Source organism: Xyrauchen texanus, chromosome 13 (genome assembly GCF_025860055.1).
Source record: "Xyrauchen texanus isolate HMW12.3.18 chromosome 13, RBS_HiC_50CHRs, whole genome shotgun sequence".
Lineage (NCBI taxonomy): Eukaryota > Metazoa > Chordata > Actinopteri > Cypriniformes > Catostomidae > Xyrauchen > Xyrauchen texanus.
The window spans coordinates 12019798-12039656 of NC_068288.1; the positions used below are offsets into that span (position 1 = coordinate 12019798).

General features: G+C 40.7%; 2 protein-coding genes across 6 annotated transcripts in view; one reads left to right on the forward strand and one right to left on the reverse strand.

Moving 5' to 3' along the window:
* The first annotated feature begins 6446 nt into the window (after positions 1-6446).
* Positions 6447-13776, forward strand: LOC127654329 (WD repeat, SAM and U-box domain-containing protein 1-like). Its single transcript, XM_052141458.1, has 5 exons — positions 6447-6586; positions 6694-6800; positions 7941-8120; positions 13280-13414; positions 13625-13776. The coding sequence occupies exons 1-5, from the start codon at positions 6447-6449 to the stop codon at positions 13774-13776; spliced, it is 714 nt and encodes a 237-aa protein (XP_051997418.1).
* A 2329-nt stretch (positions 13777-16105) lies between these two features.
* The window catches only part of LOC127654236 (protein TANC1-like), a 113080-nt gene continuing 109326 nt past the window's right edge, over positions 16106-19859 (reverse strand). For all 5 annotated transcript variants that reach the window (XM_052141332.1, XM_052141334.1, XM_052141331.1 and 2 more), the window contains 2 exons: positions 19107-19207; positions 16106-18116 (listed from right to left, as the gene is read on the reverse strand). In XM_052141332.1, the coding sequence (XP_051997292.1) occupies positions 16880-18116; positions 19107-19207 (1338 nt within the window). In that variant the 3' untranslated portion in view covers positions 16106-16879. The remainder of the gene's footprint in view (positions 18117-19106; positions 19208-19859) is intronic.

A 19859-nucleotide genomic window follows, 5' to 3' on the forward strand; every position in this document is an offset into this window, starting at 1 on the left:
TGAGTAATATGATCCTAGAACTGGTGATATCTGCTTTTGCCAACTCTTCTTGGCAATGAACTGCTCCAACTAGTCATTTGTAACAGTTCTCGAATCAACATTGAACTGAGAATCGCCTCTTTCGGAGTTGTCCGACATACTGAGAACCGATGAGCTGCTGACATTAAGCATGTGTGTGATTAAGGGGTGAAATTTATGTTTCTGGTGTATTTTGCTGAACAACAGAGAGTGTAACAAATAAAATGTCCTGGAAATATGTTTATGATTTGATAGTATTACCGATTTATCAACGTATGAGATGATCCAGTCTACAGTTCTCGAGTCTACAGTACACTGATCCGAGGACAGCAGCTCTTGTGTCAACAGTACGTTGATTTGATCACAGCAGTTCTCGAGTCAACAGTACACTGATCTGAAGACAGCAACTCTTGAGTCAACAGTACACTGATCCATTTGCAGAAGTTCTCGTGTCAATGGTACACTGATCTGAGGACAGCAGTTCTCGAGTCAACAGTACACTGATCCGAGGACAGCAGTTCTCGAGTCAACAGTACACTGATCCGAGGACAGCAGTTCTCGAGTCAACAGTACATTGAGTTGATCACAGCAGTAATCGTGTCAACAGTACACTGATCCGAGGACAGCATCTCGAGTCAACAGTACACTGATCCGAGGACAGCATCTCGAGTCAACAGTACATTGATTAAAACACAGCCGATCTTGAGTCAACAGTACACTGATCCAAGGACAGCAGCTCTTGTGTCAACAGTACAGTGAGTCGATCACAACAGTTCTCGAGTCAACAGTACACTGATCCGAGGACAGCAGATCTTGAGTCAGCAGTACACTGAACTGAAGACAGCTGCTCTGGAGTCAGCAGTACATTGACTCATTCGCAGAAGTTCTCGAGTCAACAGTACACTGATCTGAGTACAGCAGTAAACAGCAAAAAATAAATAAATAAATATCCACTGAAAAGTGTCTGTACTGTCCCTTTACACTGTGTGAACTGGTTTGATTGGAGCGATGGAGGAGTCAGGAGACAACAAGGCAGGTTCAAGATCAGACCTTTTATTAATCGTGTTTTTCTCACACACAGAATCGACGGTGACCGTCGATAACAATTAAACCTCTGTTAAAGGTGTATATATATCTATATTTGAGGACTCTTGAGACGCACTCTCCCGTCTGTCGTGCTTTCTGGAAACTCTCTCTCCCTCTCTCGACACTTGGCGTTCCTTAAATGTCTCTCTCCGTATCACTATAATAAGATACAGGTGTTAGAGGTAATTACAAACCAGGTGACAAGCCTTACCGCTCCCTCTCTCTCCCACAGACCGACACACGACCACGCCCCCCATGCCACACACTGCTAAAGCTGGCATTTTCAGACAACTCTAGGATATTAATGATGATTTTATCATTTTCATATTTTTTTTTGTATTTGCTCACACCTGTATTCTGCACAGATGAAGCTGCTTCAGTTTCATGCAATGAAGGTAAGAGAATCCAGACCACAAATAGGGTAAACAGACATTTTTACCAAAATATATATATATATTATCTATAATATGTTTATAAGATATCTAACCATTTTCACATGCTTACAAATATATATTTTTTATTATTACATGTTTCTGATTTGGGACATACCATAGACATCTGTAGTTTCAAATAAACCTATTTTTAATTACTACAAACTGTAACCCAAATAATAACCTATATTCTTTGAGTAATATATATATATATATTTACTGATCAGCCACAACATTAATACCACTGACAGGAGAATTTAATACATAAATTATTTTATTACATATAATTATTACATTAATATATATATATATGTGTGTGTGTGTGTGTATGTGTATATATGTAGGTGTGTATGTAAATAAAATCAAAACAATGTTTGCCCCCCACACACACTTCCCTCTCCAATGATGATTGTTCTACCACAAATATGTGCATGTTATATTGAATATTCGGTGCTGTATGTTGTTCAGTAATTACTCGCTATGGGTCAGAGACACAGAAGAGGTCTAGTATCAGAATACACAAACAGGAAAAGAATGAGATGTATTCTTCTCTTGCCCTTCATGTTTCTCTGGGGTGATGGATCACAGCTGGAGCCTTGAGTCCATACACACAGTGCCGTCCGTGAGCTCTAGTGGGTTTTACATACTCAGCTGGTTGAGCTGCTTGTGTTTGCAGAGGCAGCAGGGCAGAAATCTGAAGAGATTTGCTTCATGTCTACCAAAATAAAAGATTAACGTTATGAATGCCAAAATAAGAGACTGTCATCTTGAATACTAAAATAAGAAATTGGCATCTTGGATACTAAAATTATTCACACAGAAGTCGAAGTACTGCATATCATCTGACTGGATCCTGAGCAGATTCCTGGTGTGGAACATTCTGTCTCATGATTTATGCTTTCGTTTTAGACCAGTGGTTCTTAACTGATGGGTCACGACCCAAAAATTGGTCACAGGTCTGTTCTGAAAGTTAAGTATAAAATCATGCATGTTTAGAATATGAAATTAGACCCATCAATTTTAAAAGGTTAGCAGAAAATGCTTCCTATGTCTTAGGTTGTTGATGTCTGAGTGGTGGTGGCTTAGTGGCTAAAGCACAGGTCTGTTAATCAGCAAGGTTGCTGGTTCGAACCCCACAGCCACCACCATTGTGTCCTTGAGCAAGGCACTTAACTCCAGGTGGCTCCGGGGGGTTGTCCCTGTAATAATTGCACTGTAAGTTGCTTTGGATAAAAGTGTCTGCCAAATGCATAAATGTAAAATGTAAATGTCTGAGTTTACACATCCAATCAAAATTGGTAGAAGCATGCCAATTTAGACAGAGACCATCATCCTACACATTTATATCATATAACTATAAAGACTAGCTGTGTAGTGTAAAAAAAAAAAATTTAAGTAATATGACAACCCAATCTCATGAAAAATCGTACATAATTTACAAATTGGCTATTCCGTATGGTCTCGCAGGATGTTGTTCCCATAAACTTGTACGACTTCATCACGTGCAAATTCCTGGATGTCTAATGCGGAAGCGCGAGTTCCGTGCACGAGGTGTTAAGGACATATTAATATTTTGCCCTTGCTGAGGTGTAGTAATATTAATTTATGGTGTAATTGCATATTGACTCCACTAGAGGGCCTCCTTGGTTTTACAGCTGTGGTTACCGGGAGGAGAAGTGAGTGATATACATGCACAAGCTGCTAGTGTTTTGTAATAAACAGGTGGTTCTGAGATATACCTCTCCGTGTGAGTAGTTTATCAAATACACTACACAAGAAGGAATACTACATGGTGTCAGAAGAGAGTCGTTTCATGAACTCGAACCTGCATTTGACAGCACTGAGATGCGACAGAGAAAGTTGGTGCATCGTGACTGAAGTGAGTCTGCCATAGTAAAAAAATAAACATGGATCAGTTCAGACTACCACCTCCATTAGTCCTGTAGGGAAATACAGGCAAAAACTGGAGGAGATGGATTCAGCGGTTCAACATTTACATGACTGCTACTGGATCAGACTCAAAAAGTGAGAAGGTAAAAATAGCCATACATGCATTAGGAGAGGAGGCCTTAGAAGTGTACAACTCGCTGTCTATTGAGCCAGAAGAGGAAGATGAAACAATGCAAGGTATAGTAACTGCACTGGAGAAGTATTGCTTACCGAGAGAGAATGTTGTTTTCGAAAGACACCAGTTCTGGGTTTACCCCATACCTGATTCGATTACCATCGATAAGTACGTCACAGAACTATAACAAAAGAGTCAAGACTGTCAGTTCAGCTCAACGGATAAGAGACCAGATCGTGTTCAGTATCGGTGATCAGCGTTTAAAGGAGAGGCTTGGATTCAAGCAATGGGAGAGCAGAATAAAACTGGATGCAAGACAGAACAAGAGATCTGAAAGAATGTCGTCTCAACAGCAAAAAGCAAATGTGGACTCATTCATCTGCAAAAAGTGTGGAAAATCTCACCTTCCACGACAGTGTCTAGCTTTTGGAGCTACATGTCATGCTTGTGGAAAACGCAGTCACTTTGCCTCAGTGTGCATGTCTGGAAAAAAAGACACTCAGCCTAAACACAACAGAAATGTCACTGTTGATTAATTATTCATTGGGACAGAGTACACAGTGAAGATGTGTTGAGGTGAAGTTCAAATTGGACTCAAGGGCTCTATACCTCTAGACATTTATCAATCTCTGCACGAAACAGCGATCCTGCAACCGACTTCGACTATGCTGGTGGCCTATGGTGGAACAAAATTAGAGCCAGAATGTGTGGCCAAGCTGCAGTGCGTCACACCCAAAGTGCAAGTTTGCTTACCCTTTTACATTACCAGACACTTGTCCATTCCAATACTTGGTAATGAAGCATGTGAACGGGTGCAACTGCTGAAAAGAATTGAGACTTTTGTAATCAAGCATCCTACCTCCAAAGAGGAGTTGATAACACAACATTCAACCGTTTTGAAGGACTCTGTCAGTTTCCAGGTGAACATCATATACATGTTGATCCGAAAGCAATCCCGGTTATACATGGCTGTAGATAAATTTCATTAGCATTGCTGGGCAAACTGAAGGACACACTGGATCAGCTGTTGCAAGCAGATGTTATAGTACCAGTTACCAAGCCCACTCCATGGGTTAACAGCCTTGTTGTCACTGAAAAAAGAATGGGTCATTATGAGTATGCCTGGATCCTCATGACCTAACTAAAGCCGTTCTTCGCCAACACTTCTCTATCCCAACAACCGAAGAAGTACTTTGTAGACTTGATGGAAAGAAAATTTGCTCCATCTTTGATTAAATGGCAAGTCAAACTTGACACCAACTCCTCCTTGCTACGCACATTAAACACACCATGGGCTAGATACAGATTAAATCGTCTGCCATTTGGTGTCAAGTCTGCTAATGAAGTCTTCCAGCACTGCAATAACAAAGTGTTCGGTGACATAGAAGGTCTACGTATCATAGCTGATGACATGATTGTTGCAGCTGCCAAAGAACAAGAACATGATGTCATTGTTACTAAAATTTTGGAGAGAGTGAAAAAACACAATGTGAAATTCAACCCTGACAAGATTCAGTTCAAGGTGAACGATGTACATTATATGGGACATGTGATAACTCCACAGGGTGTGAGTGCAGATGGTGGCAAGTTACAGGCAGCAGTAAGCATGCCAACATCCACAGATAGACAATCACTACAGGATCAGATATCTTGCCCCGTTTATCCCAGGTGAGGCATCACTTACAGCACCTCTCAGACAGCTTCTGAGAAAAGATATTGCATTCCAGTGGCATCCTGAACATGACACGGCATTGTCTGCACTCAAAACAGCACTGACCAACACACCAGTTCTCAGGTACTATGACCCCAACACAGCACTCACCATACAAACAGATGCATCCAAAGTTGGCTAAGGATCATGTCTGCTGCAGGAGGGGCAACCAATAGCATAAGCATCCAGAGCTTTAACGGATATGGAAAAGAACTACACCCAGATTGAGAAAGAGCTACTGTTGATTGTTTTCTCGACCAAAAGGTTCCATCAGTATGTATACCGGTGCAATGTGAATGTCCAGTCGGACCATAAGCCATTGGAGGCTATCTTCAAGAAGCTACTGAGCAGAACACCAGTGAGACTCCAACGTATACCCTTACAGCTACAGAAATATGACCTCATTGTCCAATACACGCCTGGGAAGGACATGTTAATCGCTGATGCATTGTCACGTGCCGTTGTTCACGAGAGTATAGACGACTTCAGTGATGAAAGAGTTGTATATGCATTTGAAGAAACAGGCTCTCAGTGAAGACATTCTAAAGCAGCTTACAGAAGCTGCTGCAAGAGACAGTACACTACAGTTGCTTGTGAAGACACATAAGACAGGATGGCCGACATGTAGAAAGCAACTGGATCCCTCAATTCAACAGTACTGGCCTGTTAGGCACACTATGGCAGTGCAAGATGTGTCCAGTTACTGGTATCTGATAGGATTCTGATTCCTAAGTCAATGAGATCATTGATGCTTATACACATCTCACATCAGGGGATGCAATGCATAAAAGCACACACCAGAAAGTTTATATAATGCCCTGGTATGACCAAACATATAAAACAGATGGTTGAAACATGTACAAAGTGCCAACAGTTCCAGCCCAGGAAACAGAAAGAGCCACTCGTCTCTCAAGAAGTCCCAGAGCTCCCCTGGTTAAAAGTTGCAGCTGACATCTTCGAAATCAGAGGTCAGTTGTTTCTTCTGATTGTTGATAATATGTCAAAGATCCCTGAGGAGATGCATATCAAAGACAAGACGGCATCCACAGTCATTGAAAAGATGAAAGCAGTGTATGCCTGGCACGACATTCCTAAAGAGCTAGAGTGTGATCATGTGCCATTCGCAAGCTAAGAAATGAAGAAATTTGCTGCCGAGTCAAATGGGTTGGCGGAGAGAACTATCAAAACCGTCAAACGTGTCCTGAAAAAAGTGAAACAATCAGGGACAGACCAGCACCTTGCTTTGCTTATCAGTAAGGAATACTCCAGTCACTGGTATGTCTTATTCACCAGTGCAAGTTCTGATGGGAAGAGTTCTGAGGAGCAACTTACCAGCGTCCAGTGAAGTCCTGTCACCAACTACTCCCAAAGGTGTTCATCAGGTGCTCAAAACCCTGCAAAAGGAGCAAGCGTGTCACTACAATGTGGGAGCAAAAACCTTGCCAGAACTACATACAGGAAGTACCGTACACACTGAAACAAACAGAGGGTAGCGGCCGGGTCTCATTGTTTCCAAACGAGATGAGCCAATGTCATACAATGTTGCCAATGCAGCAGGACGACAGTTTCGTCGCAACAGGCACCACCTGAGGAAAACAATTCACAAGCACACAGAAACATTTGCAGATGAGCCCCATGATGGTACACACTCTCACATACCAGAGGCACATGAAGAGGTAGATCGGTCTGTACAGGGTGTGCCAGATCAGTCCTTACATAAAAGCAGTACCACAACCTCCAGGAGTGGTCGGGTTGTGAAAGTTCCAGTAAGGTATCAGGACTATATATGAACTGACTATATATATTTGCCTAGTAATTAAGGTTAAACATGTTTAAGCTTTGAACTGCTTATTTGACAAGATGTTTGCTATAAATGAGAAAGAAAGTGTTCCTGTTATGTGGACTTTAAGATCTATATTTAGTGTTCATATATCGTGTTTATAGCTAGTATTGTTTCCTGAGAAAAAGGGGGATGTGGTGTAGTGTTATATGCATTCATGGTGTAATTGCATATTGACTCCACTAGAGGGCCACATTGGTTTTACAGCTGTGGTTACCGGGAGGAGCAGTGAGTGATATACACGCACAAGCTGATTAGCAGGACGAGCTGCTAGTGTTCTGTAATAAACAGGTGGTTCTGAGATATACCTCTCTGTGTGAGTAGTTAATACACTACACAAGAAGGAATACTACACTTACCAAACCCCTTATCTAAACGTAACCATTCAGTAGAGTGTGTAAACACGATAGGAAGCTGTTGTGTGTGACAGAAGCAAATTCTATTAGATGGAAACGATGACCTCTGGTTTTAGTGAATGCCGTAGGAATTCATTTAGAAAAGTCGTACATATCCTGACGATTTCACTGTGAGAGTGTGTTGCATAGGAATGAATTTATCAAATAATTACCAAATAAATAAATATTAATACGATTCCATGCTTGATATTAAGTACATTTTGTTAGCATTTTACAAAGCTGTTTATCATACAAAAGTACAATCTGGGTCCTGAAGCAAAACCAGATGAGATCTACAACACTAAACTTCAGTTTTGCCTAAACATTTCCCAACAGATTTTACAAACATCATATTGAATATACTATATTGAGACTTCCTGTTGTGGTCTCTCAGACAGGAACTTGCGAGGACACTCCAGACTGATAGTGAGCAAGTGGTCTGAGGAGGATGTGTTGGCATGGTTATGGGAGGAGGGGCTGGAGGATGTGATTTACGCGTTTAAATCCAATAACATCGATGGGGAAGAGCTGCTCTCGCCCACTAAGGAAAGCCTCAGCTCTGAGCTGCCCATCAGTAAAATCACAGCACACGTCACTCAATAATCTGTATTCACATCTCACCGCATGCCTTGCTGCAGACTGTCTGCTTGTATACATACAACTTTCAGAGGAATTAGGGGGAGGACGTGTCATAATCAAAGTTCAGAAATGACCTGCAGGAGGTTAACCTGTAAACATTACCTCAGCTCACTGCAAACAGCCATGTCATGGGACGTTATGTAACAAGAAAATGGATTTCACAGCATCACTTATACATTACCTAACAGGAAATCTTGATTGAGTCCTGTTTTTCAGGAAAGATCATGGGAAAAACTTGCCAAATAAAGACCTAATCCTAAAGATTGTGAGGAAATAAACATGGGATTTGTTGAGTGTTATGTAAAGCACTTGCCAGTATGGTTGGAGTCCAGAGAAGGGTTTCTGTGTGTTAAAGCTGATTATTTCTGCTTCAGTCCTAAAACCAGCAGCTATTTACTGTACATAACAAGTCTTATCTAGTATGCATTTCCACCTAAAAAACAAAACCAAAAAATGAATAAATAAATAAATCACTATCAAACATGACATGACAGTAAAATTAAAAAAAGCCTCAGCTTTCTGTTCTTGGCTGACAGATGTGGAACCGACGAGGTCCAAACCAGTCTGGCCATTCTCCGTTGACCTCTCTCATCAACAAGGCATTTCCATACACAGAAATGTAAGCGCAGCGTAGTTCTAGCGGGAAGACTAGCAGCTGTAGATCATCGCACCATTAGCTGGGTAATTCCTAGCCAATCACATGTAAGTCATTGCTTTATTAATCTGCTTACAATCTATCACATTGCTGTTTCAGCATGCTAACACAACAACCTCCACCACGCCACCACCACCAGTTGAGTCCACGGGGGTAGGCTTCTCGCCCCACCTCCTATCTCCGGCAGCATATGACGGTTCCGAGTACAACTTCTTTGGACCACCAGACGGGGCTTACGCCACAGAGAGACATTACTTTTCTATTTTATATTCATCAAATAAATGTAATCTTAAATTTCACTCAAGTCTGCGAGTCTTCCTGATAGAACTGCCACTCACTGGATGTTTTTGTTTTTGGCACCATTCGGAGTAAACCAGTCTGGTCTCAATTTTTGTAAGCATTGCAAAATATTTGCAAAACTTTAATTACATGCTTTATTAGATGTTTGGCTGCATTTTCAAATTGAAATGTCCAGCAGAGGGGGGTGCCAAAACCGAGTGAAATGAGGTTGTAATCAGACAAGGTTTTTAAGGTGAATTTTAGATGGAGGTTTTATTAGGTAAAACGTACCTCCCTAACCTAAAACTTTACCCTAAACCTAACAAATTGTGTCTGAAAAGATAAATGAAAGTTTAACAAAACAGACATCCTTACCTTTAGATAGAAGATAGAATTCTTTAAAAGCATTATTAATATCAATGGCCGAGGTAAATATTTCACAACCAGCAGATTTCACTGAGGGAATGGTAGAAAAAGACTCTCTCTGCTTTATCTATCTAGCCAAAAGCTTCCCTGCTTTGTACTCCGACTCCAGGTATGACTGTATTGCCCTGAGTAGCCAAAACTCCACTTTCTGCAACAAAATTAGCATGTAAATTCTCTGAGGCCATCAGACAACATTCAGCGCTTCAGCTCTGCCTCTGCACTTTTAATATTCCCTTCCAACTCCACGAGTTCTCATGCTTTGGATTTTTTGGTGAATGAGGTATACTGTATGATCCGACCCCTAAGAACTGCCTTAAGTGCCTCCCAAGCCACGCCCACAGAGGATACTGATGACCAGTTGGTCTCCATATAAACATTGATTTCAGCCTTTAACATTTGTTGGAATTCAGGAATTTACAAAAGGGATACATTAAAGTGCCAACTATATGCTTTCCTTTTCTCCATATGTGGCAACATCTCTAAACTCACCAGGGCGTGATCTGAGACTAAGATGTTTCCAATTGAACAATCAACAACAGTTGAAATGAGGGACTTAGATATATATATATATATAAAAAAATATATTCTAGAATAAATCTTATGGACTGATGAAAAGAATGTATAGTCCCTACCAGATGGGTTCAAAAGTCTCCAAATATCTGTAAGACCAAGATTTTCACACATCCTGTGAAGCATCAATGTTGCTCTAGGGGACTTACATACTTTTGCTTTACTATGATCAGGGACTGAATCCATCAATAAATGAAAGTCTCCTCCCAATATTATATCATGAGGGGTGCCAGCGACTTGCAACCTCCCTTCAAGATCTATAAAAAAGCCCTGGTCATCAATCATTAGGTGCGTAAATATTAGCCAAAATCAACCTTTGCTACTGAATTTCTGCTAAAACAATAATGACTCTTCCTAATTAATTTTTAGTCTAATTGAGACATTTGAATTTAGATTCTTACTTATCAATGTAATGACTCCCCTGCTCTTACTTGAGACACCACTAAAGTAAACATGTCCACCCCATTTCTTCCAAATTGTTCAGATTCCTGCGGGGAAAGATGCGTTTCTTGAACAAACACTACATCATATTTTTTACGTTTTAGAAAAGAAATTACCTTCCTTCTTTGTATGAGGTGCCCCAACCCATTCACATTCCACATGGAGAGAGTCAATCCACCCACATTAACATTTTACATTTTGACATATTAGAAAAAATAGATTGTGTGCCAAAAATACAAATTATAAAGACCACATTCCAACATTAGTGCAACAATCAAACCCCAAACTTCCCCCCGAACCAAACAAACAGAAAAAAGAAAAACGTGCACATTAACCCCACGCATGACAGCGCCAACCAGTGTCCATCCCTCTAAACTCAAACAGTCCATGTACGCTAATGAGAGCCCCCGTGACAATTTTGCTGTCGGATTGAGCAAGTTCAATGTTTCTATACAAATTTTGTAAGACAGAATACACAACAGAAGATAATCTATAAAACCAGCTAATAGGTGGAATAAACACAAAGAGTGTGTAGATTCATCCACATAACTGTCCCAAAGGTGTGGTCCTCCACCAAACAAACTCCAGCTGCTAGCGGAACCAGCACAAAAAAAAACCCATTCAGTTTCCTCAGGCAGTTCAAACGAATGTTCGGTGAGCCGGGCAATTCGACTGCTGTATGAATGCAACAAATGACCTAATCACTCCAATGTCCTGCAAGAAATACTCCACAAAACATTCTCCAACCAATTGGAGGCATAAGCACAAAGAATGTGCATATTCATCCACAACACTGTCCCGAAGAAGTGCTATTCCACAAAACAAACTCCAACCACTAGGCAGAACCAGCACATAAAGAAGAAAAAAAGGCATCCAGTTTCCTTGGACGTTCAAGTGAATGTTCAGTGAGTCAAGCCCACTCAGCTATAACGTGAGTACCACAAAAAACGTGGTTTTTGTGGTACTCACGTGGTTACTCCCTCCACTGACTTTATGAAGGACATGGCTTGCTGGGGACATGTAAATATCTTGCAGCCCAGTGATCTTGCGGAAAGAGCCTGTCCAGGAATTCCACCATATTCAGATGTTATTCTGCCGGTTACAATTCTCCATATATTCATTCTCCAAATCCATCAAGGTCGCTAGCGGAGTAGCAGCTAATGTCCTCTCCATTGACTCCAGATAATTTATCCGTTTCTCCACTCTTGTAACCATCTCAGTGAATTTTGTCTCCATGGCAGTGATCGATCAACGTATTAAAGCAAGCTCCTCCAAGTCAGCAACGACCTTCGTCTGCATTGCCGTCACGTTCAGCAATTGTCGCCGAATTTCCTTTCTCACCGGCCTGCTGGTCGGGGCTTTAGCTTGAACCTGTATGTGTCTTTTAATGTCTCGAGAGCCCGAGGATTTTGAATTTTTTTACTCATATTCTTCCTAGAACAGTTAAGAATCAGGGTGTATCGAATCTCACCGATTAATGACACAAAAAGTATTAAAACTTGCAAAGTTTGCAGAGCTCGCCATTCACATGTCAGAACCTTGCATGGCGCCATGTGACTCTCCGACATTCTTACCTATAACCAACACCTAACCCTAACCAATAGTGTTTTAAAATGCAAATTCAAAATAAAAGCATCTACATCATTTCGTGTCGCTTTTATGTCACTGTCACTTTCGTGCATCTTTGGCTGGACTTGAACAGTGGTCATCGAGTCCAAAGTCCAACACTCTAACAAGTGAACAACCAAACATGCTAATGATAAAGGATTAAGTGTTTATATGAAGGTGGGTCTGTACTACATGTGTTAAAGTAAAAGTGTGTTGATATAATAAAATAGCAGGGTCTGAGTAATAGAGAGAAAATTAAGTATTGATAAAGTCATAATCAGCAATTGTACTCATGATTTGTGTGACAATGTATAAAACGCACAGTAGTTGTAGCACCTCTAGTGTTCATTTCTCCAGGAAACTTAGAAAGCGGCACGTAAAAGTTAGTTGCATATAGAATAACGTTCATTCTATGAGACCAGGTTGGAGTAAACTCTAGAGACTGTTGTGTGTGGAAATCCCAGCGGGTCGCCAGCAGTTACAGAAATACTCAAACCAGCCCGTCTAGCACCAACAATCATGCCACAGTCAAAATTGCCCCCATTCTGATGGTTGGTGTGAACATTAACTGAAGCTCCTGACCCGTATTTGAATGATTTTATGAACTGCACTGCTGCCACATAATTGGCTGATTAGATAATCACATGGATGATTGTTGGTGTCAGATGGGCTGGTTTGAGTATTTCTGTAGTGTGGTTTTAATGTTGTGGCTGATCGGTCTATATATACTGTGTATATATATATATATATATATATATATATATATATATATATATATACAGTATATATATGTTCTTTTTATTTTGGGAAGAAATGTGTTTTGTGAGGTTCAAACTATATTGGACCCAACAGCAAACCCGAATCCTGTGAGTAAGTGCTAAGAATGTTTGCATATAAGTCTTTAAGACACAGAATCAAAAATAAAATTACAAAAATCACATTATTGTGTCTACAATTGTCCCATTTTCCACACTGTGTTTACTAAACTGTCTATTGACAGTTAAATTCAGATCTTACCTTTCTGTTAGAACAGCTGCACTGAGATCAGTTGATGATACCAGTCTACTGAGGTTAGATGTGTTTGGGTTGTGTGTGAGTGATTTGTTTTCTCTCAGAGTCCCTGGGACTGAGAAGTAAAGTCATGAAGAAAATCGAGGATTTGAAGATGGCTCCTGTCTCTAAGGGCACTCATGACGAGTATCTTTGTCCAATCACACGCAAGATCGTGAAGGACCCAGTGATCGCTGCAGGTGAGAGTGGTAGCCTGTCTATCACAGAACATGATAAAAAAAATACTTATACAGATTTTTGTTTTTCAATTTTTCTCCAAACTACATAATTTTGATCTTGCGGCATGAGTGTGAGATAGGCGCAAGTGAGCTTATATAATCAGCTCTGTTTTCAATTTGTTTGCTATTATGGGAATAGGCCACTCAATCTGTCAAGTTTTCTGTCTGCAGATGGCTACTCATATGAACGGGAGGCCATTGAGAGCTGGATCACCATGAGTCGTCACACCAGCCCTATGACTAACCTGTCCCTGCAGACCACCCTTCTGACACCCAATCGCACCCTGAAAATGGCAATTTCTCGTTGGACCACTAGCCAGTGATATCCATCTTTACTCTGCAGATTATCCCAGATAATACTGACCCCAGTTCAGTTAGGCCTGTAAGAGTTAACAGTAAGCTCACTGTAATGGAGGTCGGTAGATCAACCGAGACCCCTGATCAGAATTCTCTCTTGAACTAGATCACCTAATCTAGAAGCATTAGACATTTCAGGGGCTTATTTACGATTTGTTGGCTATAGACCTCTGCATGCTGTACTAGATCTTAAACCACTTAGTATTTTTTTGTTTAGTTTATAATGATCTGGCAGATATGGCATTTGTCTCTGACACCTGGCGGTGTGGATGCAGCAACATGTAAAATAAATTAATGGTAGATATGCAATAGTCCCTTGCAGATTAAAGAGTAAGTGGTCCATAATATTCAGCCTAAAACTGTAAATGAGTTCTCCATCAGGAACTCAGCAGAGCATTAACTGGCCTTAACCATCATAACAAGTGTTTGTCAACACTTTTATGTTAAGAAGGGGCCAGTTTGCTGGCATAATTATGCTTCTAGCACATAATTACAATTCCTCCAGCAGCTGTTCTCTATCTTCCAACGTGAATCCCAGGAGAGAATAGAAGTGAAATTCTTTAATTAATTCAGTTTTTCAGGATAAACTTTACTTCAGGTACAATTTGTATACTGCTACTCGTACTTTATAAGGTTAACTGTATGTGCCATGTATCTGATATATGATAGAGTTTTCTTTGTTTAAATGCTGTAGCTTTAAACTCTTCAATTTAGAAATAATAACAGAATGTTACCATTTATTAGTGGATGTTCATTGTTACCAATTCAGTGTCCGTCAACCCATTGCATGGCTTTACTATGTAGCTTAATAAGAACACTTTTTAAGCCCTGTCTGAACACTTTCAGTCAGAACAGTTTCAGCACTGGACTTTTGCCTGTATGTGCCATTGGGTGTTTGATGCTTTGATAAACCTGCTGGGATTGAAAGCCAGCTAGCGGTTTTGGCATGAGATTAATTTAAAGATTATTTAGCATCACTATTATTGCTCGGGGTTAGGGTTTAATACTGATTATTAAACTATGGCATGTAACTAGTCCCGCACCATTTGTGCTAAAATATGGTATATCATGCAGTTTATTGAGAGGTGCGTAATTACGTTCCTTAATGATAAAACCTAAAAGTTTTACGTGGCGGAAAATACAATTCCCAAACTTACAATTTTTAGCTGGCGGAAGATTACAAATTATCAAACTTAGGACGATTTTTACCTGGCGGGCGACGTAATGGCCAAACTTAAAATTTTACTTAGCAGACGATAAAATGACCAAACTTGCCATTTTTAATAGCGGACAATTAAAAGGACCAAAAGTCCAACTTTTTACCTGTCAGAGGATAGATTGACCAAGTTTGCAATTTTTACCTAGTGGACGATAAAATGACCAAACTTATGATTTTTAGCTGGCGGATGATAAAAATGCCAGAACTTTACATTTTTGGATGGCGGATGATAAAAATGACCAACATTTGAGTTTTACCTGGTGTACGATAAAAATTATAAAACCTGCCATTTTTAATAGCGGACAATTAAAAAGGACCAAACTTGTGATTTTTACCTGCCAGACAATATATTGACCAAGTTTGTGATTTTTACCTAGTGGACAATACAATTACCAAACTTGTGATTTTTAGCTAGCAGATGACAAAAATGCCCAAATGTAAAATTTTTAGCTGGCGGACGATTAAAAAGGACCAAACCAGCAATTATTTCCTGTCAGAGGATTTATTGACCAAGTTTGCGATTTTTACCCAGTGGTCGATAAAATGATCAATCTAGGGACAACTTTTACATGACGGACGACATAATGGCCAAACTTGTGGTTTTTAGCTGGCGGATGATAAAAAAAGACCAAACTTCAAAATTTTCCCTGGCATAAAATTACCAAACTATCGATTTTTACCTGCCAGTCGATATATTGACCAAGTTAGGGATTTTTACATAGTTGACGATAAAATGACCAAAGTTGGGATGATTTTTACCTGCTGGATGATATAAATAACCAAACTTGTGATTTATACTGGTGGACAATCAAAAAGGATTAGACATGTTATTTTTAGCTGGCGGAATATTAAAATGGACAAAATTAAAAAATTTCCATGGCCGAAGATAAAATGACTAAACTTACGATTTTTTTCTTGCCAGAGGAGAAAATTCCATACACCTTTAATGAGGACCTGAGCCATATTTTGGGCTCCATTGACATGGATCAGTAAGCAATAAACTAGCAATTATTCAGAACGATCGTAAACCTAGAAAAATGTCATAAACTACAATAACTTAAATCTTAAATGGGTGCTTTATTGTTGTATATGATGCAGAAATATTCAAATACAACATATAACAGCCCTGTACATGAAATCAATTGCAAATAATGTACATATGAAATAACATCTATGTCCTCTAATAAACCTGAATATGATTCACCGTAACATCCATGTAAACCTAGAGTTTCCTTTAAACAGTTCTTCTCAATCTCACAATCATAGTGGTATTTCATAATATACAGTATAGCGGTGCAAAAATAACTAATATATAAAATATAATATTGTTTTAATCAGACAACCAAGCCATAAATAAATTAGTTCAAACAGTGAGTAGGTAAGGAGAAATGCATTAAGAAAAACACGCTTCACCATACACACACACACACACACACACACACACACACACACACACACACACACAATCGCCATTCAAACGAACACAAACAGGAGATGCATTTGAATACACACAGTACCCGTCCACAATCCTACTGTATGAAACAGTCGTCATCTTTGTAGACATCTTACATCCTTACCAAAGTCTAAAGTCAGCTCATGTATCTTCATACATACACTAATAAATCATCTGAGTGTAATTTTTATGTGCAGATGCAATACCTCTGAAGCTGTAATGGTAAACAGAAATTAAAGACAATCTGTTCCTTACGGTTGTGTGTATGCACTTATTTAGAGTGCTTCAAATGACTTAGTTCTGTCTTCAATTCTAACTGACTCAAATGACAATGCAGAGGCCCTATATTTATAAGTCTGTAAATAATTTTGTGCTTTACATAAGTCTGAGTTTGTAGCTACACATTGGACTCGATGAAGGAACGTTTGGGTTTGATGGAGCTGATCAGGATGGGGTTGTCCCGGGCCAGGCTGGCCTGCTTGTGCTTGGTCTCGTTGTAGTGCTGCTGGAGGGGGTTACTGTCCTTGTATCCAGGCCCAGATGGATGAAACTTGTCCTGGTGAAACTCAGTCATGTGTGTGCTGTTATGAATGGGCTCTTGACAAGTGCTCATTTTAGGGTACAAGAGGTCACCGGTTAGTCCCTGTGAGTGCTTGTTCATGACAACACCTACGTTGTGACCTACAAGCCCTTCTGGCATAAGTCCTTGCCAGCCGTAACCGGACACCAGGTTGCTATGGTGACCTTGATGTTGCTGTTGCGGCTGGAAACGTGCAGTCTTGTCAATGATGCCCATAAAGGGGCGTGGCTTATGCTCAAGTTGCCTTTTGGCCTTGTCAGGAGCGCTGGCCACAGAGTGTCGTACACGGGTGTTATCGCTTAGGTTTCCGCTGGAGGAGCTGGACCCTCGCACGCTGCTGCTCCTGCAAAACTCCCTGGGCTCAACGCTGCCCTCTGTAGACAGGGATGACTTCTCTGAATGACTCTCTCTGATACCACCTAAAGGGCCCCTCTCGGCGCTATGCTCTGAGCTCATGTGGCTGATGTCAATGCAGGGCCCTGCTCGAAGCGAGTTGGGACGGTGGCGGCTTGGCATGGGGCTGGAACCGGCGCTCTGGGCCGTCCTGCCTTCGGCATGTAGTGAGCTGCTGTATTCGTGGCTTTTCATGCTTTGAGCCTGTCTGGACGGGAGACGTCTGTGGGCGGCCCGTCCGGGGGCAACCGCGGGGACAGCAGACTGGGCCTCTGATACCGCCAGGCCCAGAGAATCAGGCAAGGTGCGGCTCAGCTGCCAGCTCTCATTCCTCTTCTCTTGCCGAGAGGTTTCTTGCTCAAGCCTGTCCTCCTCCTCATCTGCCTGCAACATGTTAATGCTGAGGCTGTCTGGGCTTTTCTCCAAACTCTCAATGTCCTGTTCATCATCGTCGTCATCATCATCTTCTTCCTCATCATTATAATCATCATGGTCTTCCTCATGGTGGGAGAGATTGCCATGAGAAGGAGGGTGTTTGGAACCCTGGTGCTGCAGGTGTTGGCACTCTTCCTCCACACGTGCCAGTAGACGTCGGATTTCTCTGTTACTGGGACACAGACGGGCGGCTTCATAGAGATCAGCCAATGCTGCTGCAAACTGCCTGAGAGACAGAGCGATAAGGAGCATAAAGAACTGTAAAATACATCCTTCTGGAATAATTCTGCCCAATAAATATCTATTAAATAATGACTTAGGGAACTGCCTTGTTGACTACTGCCTAATGGCCAATGGTGTAAAATGTATCCTTAAACGAAACAGGATTGTTAAAGGGACAGTTCACCCAAAAATGAAAATTCTCTCATCATTTACTCATCCTCAAGACATCCCAGATGTGTAAGACTTTCTTTCTTCTCCAGAACACAAATTAAGATTTTTAGAAAAATATTGACACTCCAAAAAGCACAAAGGCATCATAAAAGTAATCCATACGACAGTGTTTTTATCCATATCTTCAAAAGTGATATGAAAGGTGTGGGTGAGAAACAGATCAATGTTTAAGTACTTTTTTGCTAGAAATTCTTCTCACTGCCCAGCAGGGGGCGATATGCATGAAGAATGCGAATCACCAAAAACACAAGAAGAAAAATGTGAAAGTTAAAGTGGAGATTGGCTGAGCAGGGAGGAGAATGAAAGTAAAATGGACTTAAATGTTTCTCACCCTCATGTATCGTATCGCTTCTGAAGACATGGATTAAACCACTGGAGTCGTATGGATTACTTTTATGTTGCTTTATGTGATTTTTGGAACTTAAAAATTTTGGCACCCATTCACTTGCATTGAAATTCTTCTAAAAATCTTTTGTGTTCAGCAGAATAAAGAAAGTCATACACATCTGGGATGGCATGAGGGTGAGTAAATGATGAGAGAATTTTCAGTTTTGGGTGAACTGTCCCTTTAACCAAACTGCGCAAATAGGGCTCCTTAGGAATTTTCATCCAAGAGACATTTTCTTTCACACACAACAGCACAAGTTGTTTTTATATTAATTGCACCATTTCTTATCCATACTTTCAATACTGAATAAAAAATATAATTTCTCTCGGTTCTGTCCACAATCTTTGTTAAAACTGAATCATGGAGGTTTCCTACCTGCTGCTCCTCTTGGCTCTGGCACGGGCATAATATGCCTCATAGGACTTGGGCTTGAGCTCAAGAGCCTTGGTGGCAAACTCCTCAGCCATGCCATAATCCTGTCAAGAACGACAGGAAAGACAAGACAGTAGAGAGAGTGAGCAAAAGTAAGGAAAGAAAACAGGAGGCCAAAGCAAGTTCGACTCTGTCTAATCTAGACACGTGAGAGCGTTGAGTGCCATTATGGCAGCAAGACTGCATCCTGGCAGAGATCTGCACATACCAAGGGGCTGGATTGACTTGGTCACGTTCTAACCCTGTCCTTCATTCTGCTCTCCCGCATGAATCTGTAATCAGGAGACACTCTGCAATTGAGATGGAGGTCAGAGTTTCAATCAGGAGCTGCAACTGCCAGCCGTAATGAGGCCCTTTAAATGTTTAATGGTGGCAGATCCTATTAAAATAACCATTAGAAATCACATTTCCAGGATGGCTGTGTAATTAGGAAACACGTACCATGAAACACAGTGACTCTATCACTCTCTCTCTCAGGCTCTCATATTCTGCTGCCTAACTGCACTCCAAACACTTGAATGAACAGCATGTGAGGCTCTTGTTTTGAACTCAACAATTCGAGTTATTACGGTGGAGAAGACTAGTGTGTATGTGACCTATATGAAGTGCCTATAGCCATTTCATTTACTGAATGCTATTTGTTAAGGCACTTTGGCACTTTACGTAAACACTGCAAAGTTTTGGGATTGTTTATTT

Excerpts from the sequence above, each read along its gene's own strand:
- LOC127654329 (XM_052141458.1), top strand. The coding sequence starts at position 6,447 with ATGAAGAAATTTGCTGCCGAGTCAAATGGGTTGGCGGAGAGAACTATC. Across the intron at positions 6,587-6,693 it reads AAGGAATACTCCAGTCACTG|GTGCTCAAAACCCTGCAAAA; the intron begins GTATGTCTTATT and ends GGTGTTCATCAG. Across the intron at positions 13,415-13,624 it reads GGACCCAGTGATCGCTGCAG|ATGGCTACTCATATGAACGG; the intron begins GTGAGAGTGGTA and ends TTCTGTCTGCAG.